The sequence below is a fragment of the Erythrolamprus reginae genome, chromosome 2 (assembly GCF_031021105.1).
Source record: "Erythrolamprus reginae isolate rEryReg1 chromosome 2, rEryReg1.hap1, whole genome shotgun sequence".
Taxonomy (NCBI): Eukaryota; Metazoa; Chordata; class Lepidosauria; order Squamata; family Dipsadidae; genus Erythrolamprus; species Erythrolamprus reginae.
In genome coordinates this window covers 20,160,869-20,178,709 of record NC_091951.1, presented here as the reverse complement: position 1 = coordinate 20,178,709, position 17,841 = coordinate 20,160,869, and the positions used below count along the sequence as shown (strand labels likewise).

Here is a 17,841-nt window from a genome sequence, read left to right as displayed (position 1 = left end):
AACACCTTACCTAGGCATAAATTATACCGATAATTTTATAAAATTAAATGTATTGGTATAAATGCATAAATAAATCAAGAAATACCTGTAATATATCAGCTATAAATCAATATTAATTATAAGAATAAAAATAAAAATCATTTGTATGCATAAATATCAAAATGATTGTTAATTTAAGGCATGAATAAATGCGTAAAAGCACCCCCAGATCTAGCAGCTGCTCCCACACTCGCAGAACCATAGAGTCACAGAGCTGGAAGGGACCTTAGAGAGGGGTCTGCAATCTTGGTGGTTTTAAGACTTGTGGACTTCAACTCCCAGAATTCAAAGCTGGCTGAGGAATTCTGGGAGTTGAAGTCCACAAGTCTTAAAACCGCCAAGGTTTGAGACCTCTGTGCCAAGGCATCTTGCACAACGGCTCGTCCAAACTTCCCGCGCCCTCCCTGCCCCGCCCAGCAAAACTTTTGCATCTTGCATCTTATTTTTTAAGGGGTTAAGAGGGTTTAAGGGCAACGGAGGATTATTCCAAAAGCAGCCGGAGATTTCTCGTTTCAGCAGGGGGAACCCGGATCTCAAAGTCTCCGGGCATTTCTCAGGTTGATCTTAGTTGCTGTGGTGACTGTTATCAACGCGCAGACGCAGGAATGGGAAGCCCGAAAGGAAGGCAGCAGTCGCGCCGGCGTTTCTGTAGTGTAGTGGTTATCACGTTCGCCTCACACGCGAAAGGTCCCCGGTTCGAAACCGGGCAGAAACAGCGCTAATGTTTTTAGTTTAGTTATTAGTTGTTTAATTTATTATTTTATGTTACTTTATTATAATATTTCATTTCATTTCATTATTTTATTTTTATTATGTTTATTTTCCTTACCTATTTTTCTCTTCTTTCCCCTTTCCTTTCCTCTCCCTTTTCCTTACCTTTTCATTATTTTCCTTTGCTTTCCCCCCTTTTTTTCCTCTCCTCTCCCTTTCTTTCCCTTTCCTCTTCTTCTTTCCTTTCCTTTTTCCTTCTCTTCTTTCCCCCCCTCTCCTCTCCTTTCCGTTTCCTTTCCTGTTTCTTCTCTTCTCCTCTTCCCCCTTCTTTTTTCTTTCCTTTTTTCCTTTCCCTTCCCTTTTCTTTTCTTTTTCTCCTCTTCTCTCATCTTCCCCTTTTTCCTTCTTCTTTTCTTTCCTTTCCCCATCCCCCTTTCCTTTTCTCTTCTTTTTTCCTTTCCTTTCTTCCTTTTTTCCTTTACTCTCCTTTCCCTTTTCCCCTACTTTCCCTTTTCTTTTCCTCCTCTTCCCCCTTTTCCCCTTCTTCTTTCCTTTCCTTTCCCCATCCCCCTTTCCTTTTCTCTTCTTTTTTCCTTTCCTTTCTTCCTTTTTTCCTTTACTCTCCTTTCCCTTTTCCCCTACTTTCCCTTTTCTTTTCCTCCTCTTCCCCCTTTTCCCCTTCTTCTTTCCTTTCCTTTCCCCATCCCCCTTTCCTTTTCTCTTCTTTTTTCCTTTCCTTTCTTCCTTTTTTCCTTTACTCTCCTTTCCCTTTTCCCCTACTTTCCCTTTTCTTTTCCTCCTCTTCCCCCTTTTCCCCTTCTTCTTTCCTTTCCCCATTCCCTGTTCTGTCTGGGTCCCTCCGGAGGCCAACACCAACCCAAAAAGAGAAGCCAGACACACTGGTACAAATCAAAGGCAGTTTATAGAATTCAAAGCAAACACAGGTAACAGAAAAGGTCCTTACACACAGGAACACGCTGGAACGTCAAAGATGTTTCACGAAGGCCATGAAGTAAAACAGGATTCTTGCTGTCAAAAACAACGCTGGAGATAACAAACATAGGCCTCCCCCAAGTCTTCCAGTCTTCTAGGCCAGTGATTTTCAACCTTTTTTGAGCCGCGGCACATTTTTTATATTTACAAAATCCTGGGGCACACCACCAACCAAAATGACACAAATCTAATTAATTAATTAATTAATCAATCAATAAAGAAATAAATAAATAAAGAAACACACACACACACACACATACATAAATAACCCCCTCATATATACAATCCCATGTAACATCCCCTTATAAATGCAGTCAATCATCAATCATCCCTCCTCAAATTTATACCGCTCTCTCATTTCTGGGTACTTCTCCTGTCTTTCCCCCTTTTCCCTCTCATGTTTCTCATTTCTCTCTCTTCCTCCCTTTTTCCCCCATTCCTTCTCCCTCTCACTTCTCCTCTTTTTCCATCCCTGTCTCTCTCCCCCCTTTATGCGTGTGTGTGTATACACACTCAAACCATTTCCAAAACCAGTTGAGGGCTGGGTTTTTTTCCTCTTTTATTCTTTTCAAAAACAGGTATGGGCTGGGGGGGGGTTCTTATTATTTGGGTGCTTTTTACCATATGCTTCAAGAAGCCCCCCTCTCTCTCTCTCGGTTGCTCTCTCTCGTTCTCTCTCTTATTTTCTTTCTCTCTCATGCTTTCTCTCTCTTGTTCTCTGGCGGGATTAGTCATCTGTTGTCCTCTTGATGCTGCTGACGTGATGCCAGGGACAAAATGCCCACCCACTCCTGAGGGAAAAGACGGACTGTTTGGGATGGGAATTAGCATCTCTCCTGCCGCGTTAAGTAGGCAAGGCAAGGCAGAAACTCGCCGGACGCGGAGCCCAAAAAAAGCGCCTCAGGAAGGCAGAAGCGAAGCGCCCCCACCGCCCGCTCGCTTTCCAACGCTGCGCCCGTTGCGCCGGGCTCTTTGCCTGAATCCGCCTCCTTTCTGAGGCTCGAGCGAGCCTCCTTCACCGGCAGCCGGGGGGTCGGCTTCGCCCCCTGCCCAGCCGAAAGTGTGTGTGTGAGGGGGGAGAGCTTGCTTCTGCAACCGCATGGCCAGAAAGAAGCGGGATAGCAAGGCGGCGGCATTCTTCTGCCTGGCCTGGGCGCTCTGCTTGGCTCTCCCGGGCTTCCCGCAGCATGTAGGTGGCCGAGAAGACCGAGCAGGAAGCGCTCGGAGCGGCTAGCGGCCGGATCGCCAGCGCCGCTGCAGCCACAGCTGTGGGAGGAGCCGCGCCCCAAGAAAGCCGGAGAGAAGGACGGATCGGGCGGGGACAGCCACAAGTGGAAGCCTCAGCCCTGGAGCTCCCACTTGCAGAAACCGCCCCTCCCCCCGCTATTGCCCGCCGCTATTAGCGAGGAGAAGCCATGCGCGCGAGGGGGCCGACTTTCAAAACAACCTTTGCTGGCCTCCGCCTCGCGGCACACCTGACCATGTCTCGCGGCACACCAGTGTGCCGCGGCACACCGGTTGGGAAACACTGTTCTAGGCCACAAGCCAAGATCAGAGACGCCGAGAAGCAAAGCAGGTACACAGAACTTCCAGTTGATAACGCTCCACATGGCTAAAAGGCTTGCCTGCCTTTTAAACCCTGCTGAGGAGAACCACACCCAAACCCAGCTGTTGCCAATTCAGTGATGCCAATACCTTTCTAATTGGTCCCGTCTCTGAGCTGCACGTCTCTGTCTCATGTCAATTATAGCCTGTGCTTCCTCATCCAATGAGGCCAGGCTACTGGGTGGGGAGAGGCCCCCCCCCCCTGGGGCTCTCAGGCTGCTCCCCCTCATCCTCCTCCTGACTTTCCTCTCCCCCGTCTGCCTGGTCCTCCCCCTCCTGTTCACTGTCCTCCTCCTCCGGGCCTGGATCCAGCAGAGACGCAGCCGGTCCCTGAGCAGCCTCAGGCTGAATCACAACAATTCCCCTTTCCTTTTCTCTTCTTTTTTTCCTTTCCTTTCTTCCTTTTTTCCTTTCCTTTCCTCTCCTTTCCCCTTTCCCCTACTTTCCCTTTTCTTTTCCTCCTCTTCCCCCTTTTTCCTTTCTTTATTTCTTTCCTTTCCTCATTCCCCTTTCCTTTCTTCCTTCTTTTTTCCTTTCTTCCTTCTTTTTTCCTTTCCTCTCCTTTCCCCTTTCCCTTTCTTTCCCTTCCCTTTCCTTTTTCTCCTCTTCTCTCCTCTTCCCCCTTTCACTTCTTATTTATTTATTTATTTATTAGATTTGTATGCCGCCCCTCTCCGTAGACTCGGGGCGGCTCACAACAATAACAAGAACAATGTAAAAAACAAATCTAATAATTTAAAAAAACACTAAAAACCCCATTATTAAAAGCGAACACACACACAAACGTTCCATGTATAAACTGTATAGGCCTGGGGGAGATGTGTCAGTTCCCCCATGCCTGACGGCAGAGATGGGTCTTAAGAACTTTACGAAAGGCAAGGAGGGTGGGGGCAACTCTGATATCTGGGGGGAGTTGGTTCCAAAGGGTCGGGGCCGCCACAGAGAAGGCTCTTCCCCTGGGTCCCGCCAGACGACATTGTTTAGTTGATGGGACCCGGAGAAGGCCAACTCTGTGGGACCAAACTGGTCGCTGGGATTCGTGCGGCAGAAGGCGGTCTTGGAGATATTCTGATCCGGTTCTCTTCTTTTCTTTCTCTTTTCTTTCCTTTCCCTTTCCTCATTTTTCCTCTTTCCTTCGCTTCCCAAAGCAACGCATTGTTTTTTCCCCGAAATTAGAATGATGCCCCATATAACATATGTAGAGGAAACATTATTTTAAGTAGGTACATACTATACCTACCGTAGGCTGCATTTTAACTTTGTTAACCACGATAATTTCTCCCAAAGGTCGACCACATAGCGGTTTCTCACTTTTGGCAAATTTAAGATGGGTGGATTTCCAATCCCAGAATTCCCTAGCCAGAATGTTGAGGTAAAGCTGGCAAGATTGACAAAACCACCTCACGACAAAGAAAACAAAGGGGTATTTTTGCTTATTGTTTATTATACAGTATTTATTATTTATGTATTTATTATTTATTAGTTAATTAGAATTCTATACCGGCCGACTCAGGGTGGTGTACAACATAATAGATACAGTACAAGTACATATAGAAATCTAATATTAAATATTAAAACTAAAAAAATCTAAACAAGTTTAGATGTTTTTAATATTAGATTTGTTCCATTGTAACATTGTTATTATTATTGTTGTGAGCCACCTTGAGTCTTCAGAGGGGTGGCATACAAATCTAATAAATTATTATTATTATTATTATTATTATTATTATTATTATAACCCAATTTATAATAATAATAATAATTATTATTATTATTATTAAAGCCCAATTTATAATAATAATAATAATAATAATAATAATAATAATAATAATAATAATAATAATAATAATAATAATAGATTTGTATGCCACCCCTCTCCGAACACTCAGGGTGGCTCACAACAACATAAACAGTGTACAAATCCAATTTTAAAAAAATACAATTTAAAATCCTTATAATAAAATAATCACACAATCCAATCAAACCATAACCTTGACAATTGGGACGTGTGTTAATTTCCCCATGCCATTTATCCTAACACATTCATCCCAGCGGGGCCTAGCCACTCATAACTTCGGCCGGAGTTAGATCTCAGCACTCATGGCCCCCATGCCCACTGGCAGAGATGAGTCTTCAAGGCTTTGCGAAAGGCCAGGAGGGAGGGGGCAGTACATATCTCCAGAGGGAGTTCATGCAAAAGGGCTGGGGCCACCACAGAGAAGACTCTTCCCTTAGGTCCCGCCAGACATTGCCTGGCCACTGGGACCTGCAGAAGGCCGACTTTGTGGGACCTATATAACAAATTATGTATTTGTTAAATGCATATTTATTTTTTATTAATCTAGCTCAGTGATGGCAAACCTATTGCACATGTGCCACAGGTGGAACACAGAGCCATATCAGCCAGCATGCAAACCATTGCCCTAGCTTATCTTCACTGGCCAGCTGATTTTCAGGTCATGCAAAGGCTCTGCCCTTGCCTCAGGGGGGCAAGGGAGGGCATTTTTAGAAACACAGCAACATAGAAGATTGACGGCAGAAAAAGACCTCATGGTCCATAGTCTGCCCTTATACTATTTCTTGTATTTTATCTTAGGATGGATATATGTTTATCCCAGGCATGTTTGAATTCAGTTACTGTGGATTTACCAACCACATCTGCTGGAAGTTTGTTCCAAGCATCTAATACTATTTCAGTAAAATATTTTCTCACGTTACTTCTAATCTTTCCCACAACTAACCTCAGATTGTGCCCCCTTGTTCACTTTCCTATTAAAAACACTTCCCTCCTGAACCTTATTTAACCCTTTAACATATTGTTTCAGTCATGCCCCCCTTTTCCTTCTGTCCTCCAGAGTCCAGACTATACAAATTGAGTTCATTAAGTCTTTATGCTTAAGACCTTCCACCATTCTTGTACAGTATTTATTTATTTTATTTATTCATTTGTCCAATACACAAATACATAGGAAGAAAAATAGACATGTAGTAATATATGTAAGGGTAAAAGTGAACTTAGAGGAGAGGATATATGAAAGAAAGAAAATATATATGATAAGTGAGAGAAAGGAAAGACAATTGGACAGGGGACGAAAGGCAGCCCGTCTTTGGACCCATTCAATTTTATCAATATCTTTTTGTAGGTGAGGTCTCCAGAACTGGACACAGTATTCCAAATGGGGTCTCACCAGCGTTCTATATAACAGGATCACAATCCCCTTCCTGCTATGCAGCCAAGCATTCTACTTGCTTTCCCTACCACCTGACTGCACTGTTCACTCATTTTGAGGCTGTCAGAAATCACTACATCATTTTCTTGTGCTAATCAGACTGCTGAAAATGGATGCAAGGAGGTAAGTCAATAACTATAAATGCCTATAGAATGTTCAAATTATTAGATTTGTTAAAAGCTGCTATATTATGGTTCTAGACAACTTAACAAAATGAAGTTGTTTTTTTGAAATAAATGCTTTATCTGAAGAGGCCCAGTACTACTGTATCTTTTTTTAAATAGCAGAGAATAAGGTATACTTCCAGAAAGCCACATCAATTTTAACAGCATCTGTACAAGTATAATCTGAAATGTAACAATGCCCTGTTTTAGTATTAAGATAAGGCAGCTGAGTTAAACCCTGACTTAGCCATGTTTGGAGTAGATCTATTTAAATAATTGGGAGGAGTTAGTATGACTACATTTAAGAAAACTTTCTGGCATTAATATACTGCCATAATGTACATTTCACCAATTCTTTGCTATTTCTATGGGCCAGGCACACACGCACAGAAAGACACAGTGAACAGTGTACATCATTTGTGCTGTTTGCTAGGAGACAAATTGATGGGATGCAGAGGAAGATTCCCCCCCCCCTGTTTTCCTCCCAAAAAACTAAGGTGTGTGTTATACTCCAGTGCGTCTTATAGTCTAAAAATACAGTAGGCCAAATGGGGAAAAACAACACCAAAATAATTAAGACATTGTCCAGTCTCCTGAAATGCTGCTGCACATCAGAATGTACCACACTGCAGGTAATCCTCCACTTAAAGCCATTCATTTAGTGACCATTAGAAGTTACAACAGGACTGAAAAAAAGTGACTTGTGACCGTTTTTCACATACACACATGACTGTTATAGTAACCCCATAGTCAGATCAGCAAAATTCAGACGCTTAGCTCCGGATTCATATTTATGATGGTTGCAATGTCAAGGCGATCACGTAATCAACTTTTGTGACTTTCTCACACGCAAAGTCAACAAGAAAGCCAGATCCTCTTAACAACCGCGTTACTTATTTAATGACTGCCGTGATTCACTCAACGACTATGGCAAGAAACATCATAAAATGGGGCAAACATTCACGGAACAACTGTCTTGCTTAACAACCAAAATAATAATAATAATAATAATAATAATAATAATAATAATAATAATAATAATAATAAATTTATTGTCATTGTCAAAACAACGAATTGTCATTGGCAACTAAAGTCGTGTGACACCCAGAGACCAGTCCCACCATACATAAAATAAGAATAGGTAAATTTAAAAATAGAATAAAAAATAGAATAAAAAATAGAATAAATGTGGGGCTCATCTGTGGTGATAGGTTGAGGACTCCCTGTAGCCTAGAATTCTTCAGTTGTTATTATTATTATTATTATTATTATTATTATTATTAATTAGATTTGTATGCCACCCCTCTCCGAAGACTCATGATGGCAGTTTCTTCTCTTTAAAGAGCTGGTTTGTAACAATAGTCCTACGGGACCTTCTGAATGAACCACAGATCCGTCTCCCTCAAACTTAGCATCTCAGGCCCCCAATTTTCAGCCATGGTTGAGCTATCACAAGGAGCTCCAAAGTTGGGGGAAAACCATCATCCATCATCAAGTTCAGTGTCAGAACAGTGGTTTGGTTTCCTTTGCAGTTTCTGAACACAGGTAAGAAAGAGAGAATACGTAAGCATATCAGAGAGGAGAAATTCAGGAAACAAGACTTGAAATAAAAACCAAAACATGTGGGACCTGAAAAACAGTTATGATGATTAGTGTCATCCTTCATTTTATTCTACCTCTATACTCAGTTTTCTATACCCTCCCACCAGTATCTCCAATAATCACCAAATATGCTTAGTTCTCACTCAGCTATTTTGGGGGTGAGATTTACCGTATACCTCCCAGATAAGGACCCACAGAATCGGTCTTCTCCAGGTCCCATTGGCTAAACAATGTTCGCTGGCGGGCCCATAGGGAAGGGCCTTCTCTGTGGCTGCTCTGGCTTTTTGGAACCAACTTCCACCCAAGATCTGGACCCTACTGGCTTTCCAAAAAGCCTTAAAGTCCTGCCCCATGCACATGCGCACACTACCCCAATGCTCCCTCATGAATGACTGCCCCCACCCATTTTGGTCCTAGCACTTCTCCCTTTAGCCTCCTGGGACTAAAAATGGGCCGGAGGGGGCGCTCCATTTTGGGCCCAGCAGCCCTCCCTACTGTTACAGGTGTTATGTTTTTATTCCTCTTTAGCATTCATCTCCATTGTTTACTGATGCATTTCCTGCCTCTCTAGGATTTACCTCTATCTGCTCCTGTGAGGCACTTCCTGTTCCTGTTGTTTATATGTACTGTACAGTATTTATATTCTCAATGGCTTATACAGTGGTACCCCTACTTAAGAACGCCTCTACTTAAGAACTTTTCTAGATAAGAACTGGGTGTTCAAGATTTTTTTGCCTCTACTTAAGAACCCGAGCCTGGAAAAATTTCCCAGCAAATTTGAGAGTGGCATGAAGGCCCGGCCAGTTTCCTGCCATTCCCCCTTTAATCCCGGCCTTCTCGGGCTTTTCTGGGCTGCCAGAGGAGCCTTTCGGTGGCGCTTAAGGAGGCTTTGGCAGTCCAAAGCGAACGAAGCATTTACCTTTCTCTGCCTCAGAGTCCCTCTTTTTTTTTTTTTAAGCCCTAAAGTTTTGGATTTTTTTTATTTCCCCTCACCTCACCTTCTTCCTTTGGCAGCGACTGTCCTCCTCCCTCTTCTTCCTCCTCCCACCCAAATTCCGAGCTTTTATTTCTTTCCTCTGCGCATTATTTGCTTTTACATTGATTCCTATGGGAAGAATTGCTTCTACTTACAAAGTTTTCTACTTAATAACCTGGTCACGGAACGAGTTAAGTTCTTAAGTAGAGATACCACTGTATAGTGTTTTAACTAGATTTTGATTAAAACTACTTGAGACACCTACAGCCTCCTGTGACCCAAAACGACCCTGTGCTCCCTCCTGCCCCTGCGTATGCCTGCATGATTCCCGAGCATGCGCCCACCTCTCCATCCCCAAAATCAGCTGGCCGGTGGGAGGCACTTACATATATGATAGAGTTGAGCTGGGAGACGCCTTGCGTGCCCGCAGAAAGGGCTCTATTTACCAGCTGTGGCATGTGTGCCATAGGTTCACTATTACGGACATAAGCAGTACTACCTTAACTGCATGTTCAGATACCCCAAGCCTGAATATTTAAGAGATTCTCAATCATCCAGAGTCACGGCTGTTTCAAAGATGCTGATGACCAACCTTCAGAGTGCTAGCAACCAGATGACTGCAAAGAATATAATTCCTTCTGTTCTCCACCATTCAGTCAGAACTGAAGAAGCTTCTTGGTTGTGAAGCGAAATATTTTCAAAGGAAAACCCCCCAAGAAAGTCCAGTTTCTAAGCATTAATGTTGGACATAGGAGACTTGAGGTGGTTCTTTCAAGCTCTCCAAAGACAATCACTAACCACTGTCATAAAGAACATTATGAAGAGGCTTCCTGGATCTGACAAAATATCTTCTCTAGTGAATGCAGAAAATTTGTCTTCCGCATTCCAAAAACTGTGGTAGCACAGCGGTTAGAATGCAGCAGTGTAAGCTATTTCTACTGACTGCCGTCTGCCAGCAGTTCGATCCTGATCAGCTCAAAATATTACTCAGCCTTTCATCATCATCATCATCATCATCATCATTTATTGGATTTGTATGCCGCCCCTCTCCGTAGATTTGGGGCGGCTAACAGCAATGATAAAACAACATGTAACAAACCAATAATAAAAAACAACTAAAAACCCTTATTATCAAAACCAAACATTATGTAATGGCCTAGGGGGAAGAATAGCTCAACTCCCCCATGCCTGGCGGTATAAGTGAGTCTTGAATAGTTTACGAAAGACAGGGAGGGTGGGGGCAGTTCTAATCTCCGGGGGGGAGTTGGTTCCAGAGGGCCGGGGCCACCACAGAGAAGGCTCTTCCCCTGGGGCCCGCCAAACGACATTGTTTAGTCGACGGGACCCGGAAAAGGCCAACTCTGTGGGACCTTATCGGTCGCTGGGATTCCTTCTGAGATCAGTAAAATCAGAACCCTGATTGTTGGAGGCAATAGGCTGACTCTGTAAACTGCTTAGAGAGGGCTGTAAAGCACTGTGAAGCAGTATATAAGTGCTATCGCTATCCTGGATCTCTTTACGGTTGTATTTCTGACTTCTGCATGAGTTTTCACACATGCACTGGATTCAAATCCAGAAACATTATCTATTTTCCCCCTTCTTTATGGATTCCCTGATGTCTAATAAGGGTGGATTTGTGGCTAAACCCCTTCGCACATTGGGAGCAAATGTAAGGTTTCTCTTCTGTGTGATTTCGCTGGTGTCTAACAAGGTGGTGACTGTAAACAAAGCCTTTCCCACATTCCGAGCACTTAAAGGGTTTCTCTCCAGTGTGGATTCTCTCGTGCATCTTCAGCTGGGACGGCCTGTTGAAGCTTTTCCCACATTCTAAACATCCATAGGGTTCCTCGCCCTTGTGGGTTCTCTCGTGATTATGAAGGCTCGACGTCTGGTTGAAGCTCTTCCCGCACTCAGGACATTTGTACGGTTTCTCTCCCGTGTGGATTCTCACGTGGACAACCAGGTTCGATTTGAGGCAGAAGCTTTTCCCGCAATCGGAGCATCTGAACGGTTTCTCTCCGGTGTGGATTCTTTCGTGTCTCCCAAGGCTTGCTTTCTCTCCGAAACCTTTCCCGCAGTCCGAGCATTTATAGGGTTTCTCCTCCGTCAGCATTTTGCCTTCTGGAAGGTGAGTCTGGTGGTGCTTCATAAAATACGAGATTTGCCGGAAGCTTTTCCCACAGTCTGGACACTGGTATGGCTTCTCTCCGGTGTGAGTCCTCTCGTGTTCTTTCAGGTTTCCCGCCTGGCTGAACCTTTTCCCACAGTCACAACATTTGTACGGTTTCTCTCCCGTGTGAGTCCTTTGGTGGGCAATGAGGTTAGAGCTCGTGCTGAAAGATTTCTCGCAGCCGGAACATTTATACGGCTTCTCGCCCGTGTGAAACCGGTAGTGGGTGGCCAGCTCAGAATTCTTGCGGAAACTCCTCCCGCAATCCAAGCAAGCGTACGGTCTCTCGCCCGTGTGGGTTTTCTCGTGTTCTCTCAGGGACCCAGACCGGCTGAACCTTTTCCCGCAGTCGGGGCATTGGTACGGTTTCTCCCCCGTGTGGGTCCTCACGTGCAAAACAAGGCTTCCTTTATGGCTGAAGTTTTTCCCACAATCGGAGCACACGAACGGTTTTTCCCCTGTGTGGATTCTCGCGTGGGCGATCAGGTTGCCCTTTTGGTCAAAGCTCTTGCCGCAATCCAAACACCTGTACGGTTTCTCCCCAGTGTGGATCCTGTGGTGTCTAATCAATTTAAAGTGGGCGTTGAAGGATTTCTTACAGTACAAGCACCGGTAGACGGCCTGCTCGTCTTGAACCGCGTTGCTGAGGGAACTCTTCTGCTCACATTCGCGGAGAACCTCCGGGCCAGGGTTTTCATTTTCCCAGGAAGTGATGCAGTTAGCTGCAATCTTTCTCTCCAGAGAGTTCCCTCGATGCCTCCACAGTCCTTGGGCACTTTTCACAGGCTCTTTGTGTACAACATTGCTGCACGCATTCTCTTCGGTTGCTCCTTCACGTAGTTCCTCTTCTTCAGGTTTCCACTGACGGTCCTCATCTTTTACCTCAGACACGTAACTTTTGCCTAAAACAATAAGCAGAGGTTGTTGTTTTTTTAAAATATATATATAGGTAGTGCTTAATTTATAACAGCAATTGGGACTGGAATGACCTGTGACCTTTTTTCCCACTCTTGACCACACCATGGTCAAGTAATCAAAATTTTGGCCCTCAGGAACTGGGCCCGAATTTTGACGGTTTATGACAGTTGGTCTGTCATGGGGCCATGTGATCTCCATTTATAACTGTTAGTACAGGGTACAGGGTTGTTAGGGATTGCCATTCTAAACTGCATATTGTACACTTGTACCAAACTTGTACTTAAAAGAGTTAATATTCACTTCCTCATTGAAGCTATAAAAGCTCATTATTCTGCTCAGTCATTTCCTTTTCACTTTGCCTGAGAGATGGGGGAGTTGTGTTTACGCTTTGTGCGTATCTTCTTGTATAAGCTTCGTGCTTATTATCTATACAGTAGTACCTCATGATACGAACCCCTCGTCATATGAACTTTTCGAGATACGAACCCAGGGTTCCGAAATTTTTTGCCTCTTCTTACGAACTTTTTTCACCTTACGAACCTGCCGCCGCCACTGGGATGCCCCGCCTCCAGACTTTCGTTGCAAGCCAAGCCCCAGTTTTTGCGATCCTGGGATCCTGATGCTCCCCTCCATGGGAAACCCCACCTCCTGACTTCCACAAAAACGCGATGCTGTAGGGAAATCTAGGCATACAAATCTAATAAATAAATAAAAAATCCCAGGAGGGGAATCCCAGGATCGAAAAAACAGGCAGAGTGGGGGGACAAAAACAGGAAGAAAAGACTCATGGAGCTCAAGGTAGGAGAAAGGTGTGGGGGAGATGAGCAAAGTGGGGTGGGAAAAAACGCGAAGAAAAGACTCATGGAGCTCAAGAGAGGAGAAAGGTGTGGGTAAAATGAGCAGGACAGGGTGGGCAAAAACGGGAGGGACCCATGGAGCTCAAGAAAGGAGAAAGGTGTGAGGGAAATGAGCAGGACAGGGTGGGCAAAAACAGGAGGGACCCATGGAGCTCAAGAAAGGAGAAAGGTGTGGGGGAAATGAGCAGGACAGGGTGGGCAAAAACAGGAGGGACCCATGGAGCTCAAGAGAGGAGAAAGGTGTGGGGGAAATGAGCAGGACAGGGTGGGCAAAAACAGGAGGGACCCATGGAGCTCAAGAGAGGAGAAAGGTGTGGGTAAAATGAGCAGGACAGGGTGGGCAAAAACGGGAGGGACCCATGGAGCTCAAGAGAGGAGAAAGGTGTGGGTAAAATGAGCAGGACAGGGTGGGCAAAAACGGGAGGGACCCATGGAGCTCAAGAGAGGAGAAAGGTGTGGGTAAAATGAGCAGGACAGGGTGGGCAAAAACGGGAGGGACCCATGGAGCTCAAGAAAGGAGAAAGGTGTGGGGGAAATGAGCAGGACAGGGTGGGCAAAAACAGGAGGGACCCATGGAGCTCAAGAAAGGAGAAAGGTGTGGGGGAAATGAGCAGGACAGGGTGGGCAAAAACAGGAGGGACCCATGGAGATCAAGAGAGGAGAAAGGTGTGGGGGAAATGAGCAGGACAGGGTGGGCAAAAACAGGAGGGACCCATGGAGATCAAGAGAGGAGAAAGGTGCAGGACAGGGTGGGCAAAAACAGGAGGGACCCATGGAGATCAAGAGAGGAGAAAGGTGCAGGACAGGGTGGGCAAAAACAGGAGGGACCCATGGAGCTCAAGAAAGGAGAAAGGTGTGGGGGAAATGAGCAGGACAGGGTGGGCAAAAACAGGAGGGACCCATGGAGATCAAGAGAGGAGAAAGGTGTGGGGGAAATGAGCAGGACAGGGTGGGCAAAAACAGGAGGGACCCATGGAGCTCAAGAGAGGAGAAAGGTGTGGGTAAAATGAGCAGGACAGGGTGGGCAAAAACGGGAGGGACCCATGGAGCTCAAGAAAGGAGAAAGGTGTGGGGGAAATGAGCAGGACAGGGTGGGCAAAAACGGGAGGGACCCATGGAGCTCAAGAGAGGAGAAAGGTGTGGGTAAAATGAGCAGGACAGGGTGGGCAAAAACGGGAGGGACCCATGGAGCTCAAGAAAGGAGAAAGGTGTGGGGGAAATGAGCAGGACAGGGTGGGCAAAAACAGGAGGGAACCATGGAGATCAAGAGAGGAGAAAGGTGCAGGACAGGGTGGGCAAAAACGGGAGGGACCCATGGAGCTCAAGAAAGGAGAAAGGTGTGGGGGAAATGAGCAGGACAGGGTGGGCAAAAACAGGAGGGACCCATGGAGATCAAGAAAGGAGAAAGGTGTGGGGAAAATGAGCAGAACGGGGTGGGCAAAAACAGGTGGAAAAGACCCATGGAGCTCAAGAGAGGCTCTTTTCGCCTTGCTTCGTTGGGACTGCCACCTCTTGCTGTCACTCCCCCCACTCCGTTCGCCTCAGCTTCGTCTGCTGACAGCTTTTTTTTTTTAAGCCTTAATGTTTTGGATTTTCCTAATTGGCTTGCACGCATTATTGGCTTTTCCATTGATTCCTATGGGAAACATTGTTTCATCTTACGAACTTTTCACCTTACGAACCTCATCTTGGAACCAATTAAGTTCGTAAGACGAGGTATTACTGTATTGTATTTTGCTTTGTGCTTCTAATCTTGTAATTGCTCAGTGCTTATTATCCTGTATTTGCTTCGTGCTTATTCTGTATTGTTTATATTTTGTTTATATGTAAATAATACTTATTTAACTAAGTCTGTGTCTTGGCTTTATCACACATCCACGCTCTGTTAAAATTCTCTGCTTGGTGTATGTCGAAGGTCTCATAGCTTAGCTAAACCGAGACATGCCAACATTAACCTTCCCAGCTGGCTTCTGACAAGCAAAGTCAATGGGGAAGTTGAATTCACCAACTGACCGCCTGATTCATTTAACAATGAAGTGATTCACTTAACAACTGTGTCAAAAAAAGGGGGGGTGTAAAAACGGGGCGAAACTCACAACAATTGCCTTGCATAGCTATTGCGGTCATAAGTTGAGCATTACCTATACCCCATGTCTATGTTGACATAGGTGTCTTAGCACTATGAAGAACCACACAATGGATGTGGTTGTTCAACTAGCTGCAAATGCCTCTGGCAGTTAAGATTCACCATCCCAAATGGTTCCGTTTTATCAAGGAAATGGTTACGGCCAACTTCATCAAATGCAGTACGGAAATCTAAGTATACCCTATCTGCCATATTCATGCATTTATTCATTCATTCAATCAATCAATAAATCAATCAATTAGAATAGAGTTTGGGGGGTCTTCTTGTCAGATTTTGGAGATAAATTACAGCCCGCGTGAGCTATAATAAATCAAATCTGGAGGCGATGGATTAAGTTACAGAAACGGCTTTCAAACGAAGTTACTTTTATTAAGAAAACAAAGAAAATAGCTATGCCTGATCCCAGGCAATTTCTATGCGTCTTACATTGTTGAAGACTTAGAAAAAGATGGATTCTTCCCAAGAAGAAAGGAAGTGATGCTGGCAGTCCAGACAGGATTTTACATCATAATGGGCAGAGCTAAACTAACATAAACAGAGTTAACTATTTAATTACTGAATGTCTCTGGGGCTGGCAATACACAGCGTGACACTCCTAGTCCAACACCTTGCTCAATTTGCAGACCCTACATCATTTCTGACAGGTGACTGTCCAATCTTTTCTTAAAAGCCTCCAATGATAAAGCTCCCACAACTTCTGAAGACAAGCTGCTCAAGCGAATAATTGTTCTCACTGTTAGGAAGTTTCTCCCTAATTCCAGGTTGCTTCTTTCCTTGATTAGTTTCCATCCATTGCTTTTTGTCCTGCCTTTGGATGTTTTGGAAAATAGATTGACTCCCCCTTCTTTATGGCAGCCCCTCAAATACCGGAATACTGCTATTATGTCAACCCCGGCCCTTCTTTTCCTACACTAGCCGTACCCAGTTCCTGCAACCGTGGTTGATACGTTTTTAGTTTCCAATTCTAGTTGCTCTTCTCTGTGTTTCCTTGGTCTAATTCATCTAATGACTTTTCTGCATCATGATGTGGTTTTTATTACCAGCCAAGGGAACATTTCCAAAAATATAAGGCCACCCACAGTCATGGATTTGAAATGGATGGCCACATAAATTAAATGAATAAACAGGAAAACAGACAATGGGGAAAACATTACTTGCTTCTCTAACTTAAGAACCGCCTTCTGCCGCACGAATCCCATTGACCAGTTAGGTCCCACAGAGTGGGCCTTCTCCGGGTCCCGTCAACTAAACAATGTCGTTTGGTGGGACCCAGGGGAAGAGCCTGTGGTGGCCCCAGCCCTCTGGAATCATCTCCCCCCCAGAGATTAGAATTGCCCCCACCCTCCTCGCCTTTCGTAAGCTCCTTAAAACCCAGCTCTGTCGTCAGGCATGGGGGAACTGAGATATTCTTTCCCCCTAGGCATTTACAATTTACGCATGGTATATTTGTATGTATGTATGTATGTATGTATGTATGTATGTATGTATGTAAGTAAGTAAATTAAATAAATAAATAAATAAATAAATAAATAAATAAATAAATAAATAAATAAGGCTTCTACAATTTATGTATGGTATGTTTGTATGTATGTTTGGTTTTATAATAAGGGTTTTTTAGTTGTTTTAGTATTGGATTGTTACATGTTGTTTTTTATCACTGTTGTTAGCTGCCCCGAGTCTACGGAGAGGGGCGGCATACAAATCCAATAAATAAACAAACAAACAAATAAATAAATAAATAAATAAATGGAATTTTTTCTCACCTTCATTACTTTTTGTCTGGTCGAAAGCGATAGCTTCCTCTTCCTTTTTGACCCGATCTGGGTCCAAAGGAACGGTGCTGGCCTGTAACATCTGCAGATCTTCCTTTTGACTCATCCTGGACATTGGAACATCTTCATGAAAAATTATTTGGAAAGAGGTCACCCGTTTTCATCTTCTTTGGGAAGACCGTATCCCACACGTGGCTTCCTAAGAAACGAGAGGCAAAATTTCTAACCAATGGGAGGCAAGGTTAGAGAAGCATCACCCTAAACCACCTTTTTGTCATTGTTTGCCTGAGGGGAACGATGTCTCAGAGGGACTTAGAGAACCCCCAGACAGGCGGGTCACTCACAAACGCCAATCCTAGAAAGAAAACTTGGACACATTTCTCTCTGGGTGATGTGACACACTATTGAGCTGTGCACCTCCTTTTATTGGGAGCATATGCAAATGGGAATGATTATACGTACATGTCAAGTGATATACAAACATCCAATAACGTAACTCTAAACATGACACAACTTTCGAGTCCTTCCTATCTCCATATGGCACGTAACCAATTTCCACTGGGCAAATGTCTCTCATGGCCAATTTCCTGGGACCCTTTGTTGTTTAACACAGCTATCTCCTGTTTACCATAAGCAAGGTCTTTTATCACAGCCTTCA

At 44.3% G+C, this 17,841-nt stretch overlaps 1 protein-coding gene and 1 non-coding gene across 2 annotated transcripts; one reads left to right on the top strand and one right to left on the bottom strand.

The window, feature by feature from the left end:
- The first annotated feature begins 681 nt into the window (after positions 1–681).
- Positions 682–754, top strand: TRNAV-CAC (transfer RNA valine (anticodon CAC)). Its single transcript has one exon. It is a non-coding gene; the product is annotated as a tRNA-Val (tRNA).
- Positions 755–10,708: 9,954 nt separating this feature from the next.
- Positions 10,709–17,367, bottom strand: LOC139159826 (zinc finger and SCAN domain-containing protein 2-like). The gene is made up of 2 exons (XM_070737235.1): positions 17,175–17,367; positions 10,709–12,392 (listed from the first exon to the last, which is right to left on the bottom strand). Exons 1-2 carry the CDS (start codon positions 17,296–17,298, stop codon positions 10,906–10,908), a joined length of 1,611 nt encoding a protein of 536 aa, XP_070593336.1. The 5' UTR covers positions 17,299–17,367; the 3' UTR covers positions 10,709–10,905.
- Positions 17,368–17,841: the final 474 nt, after the last annotated feature.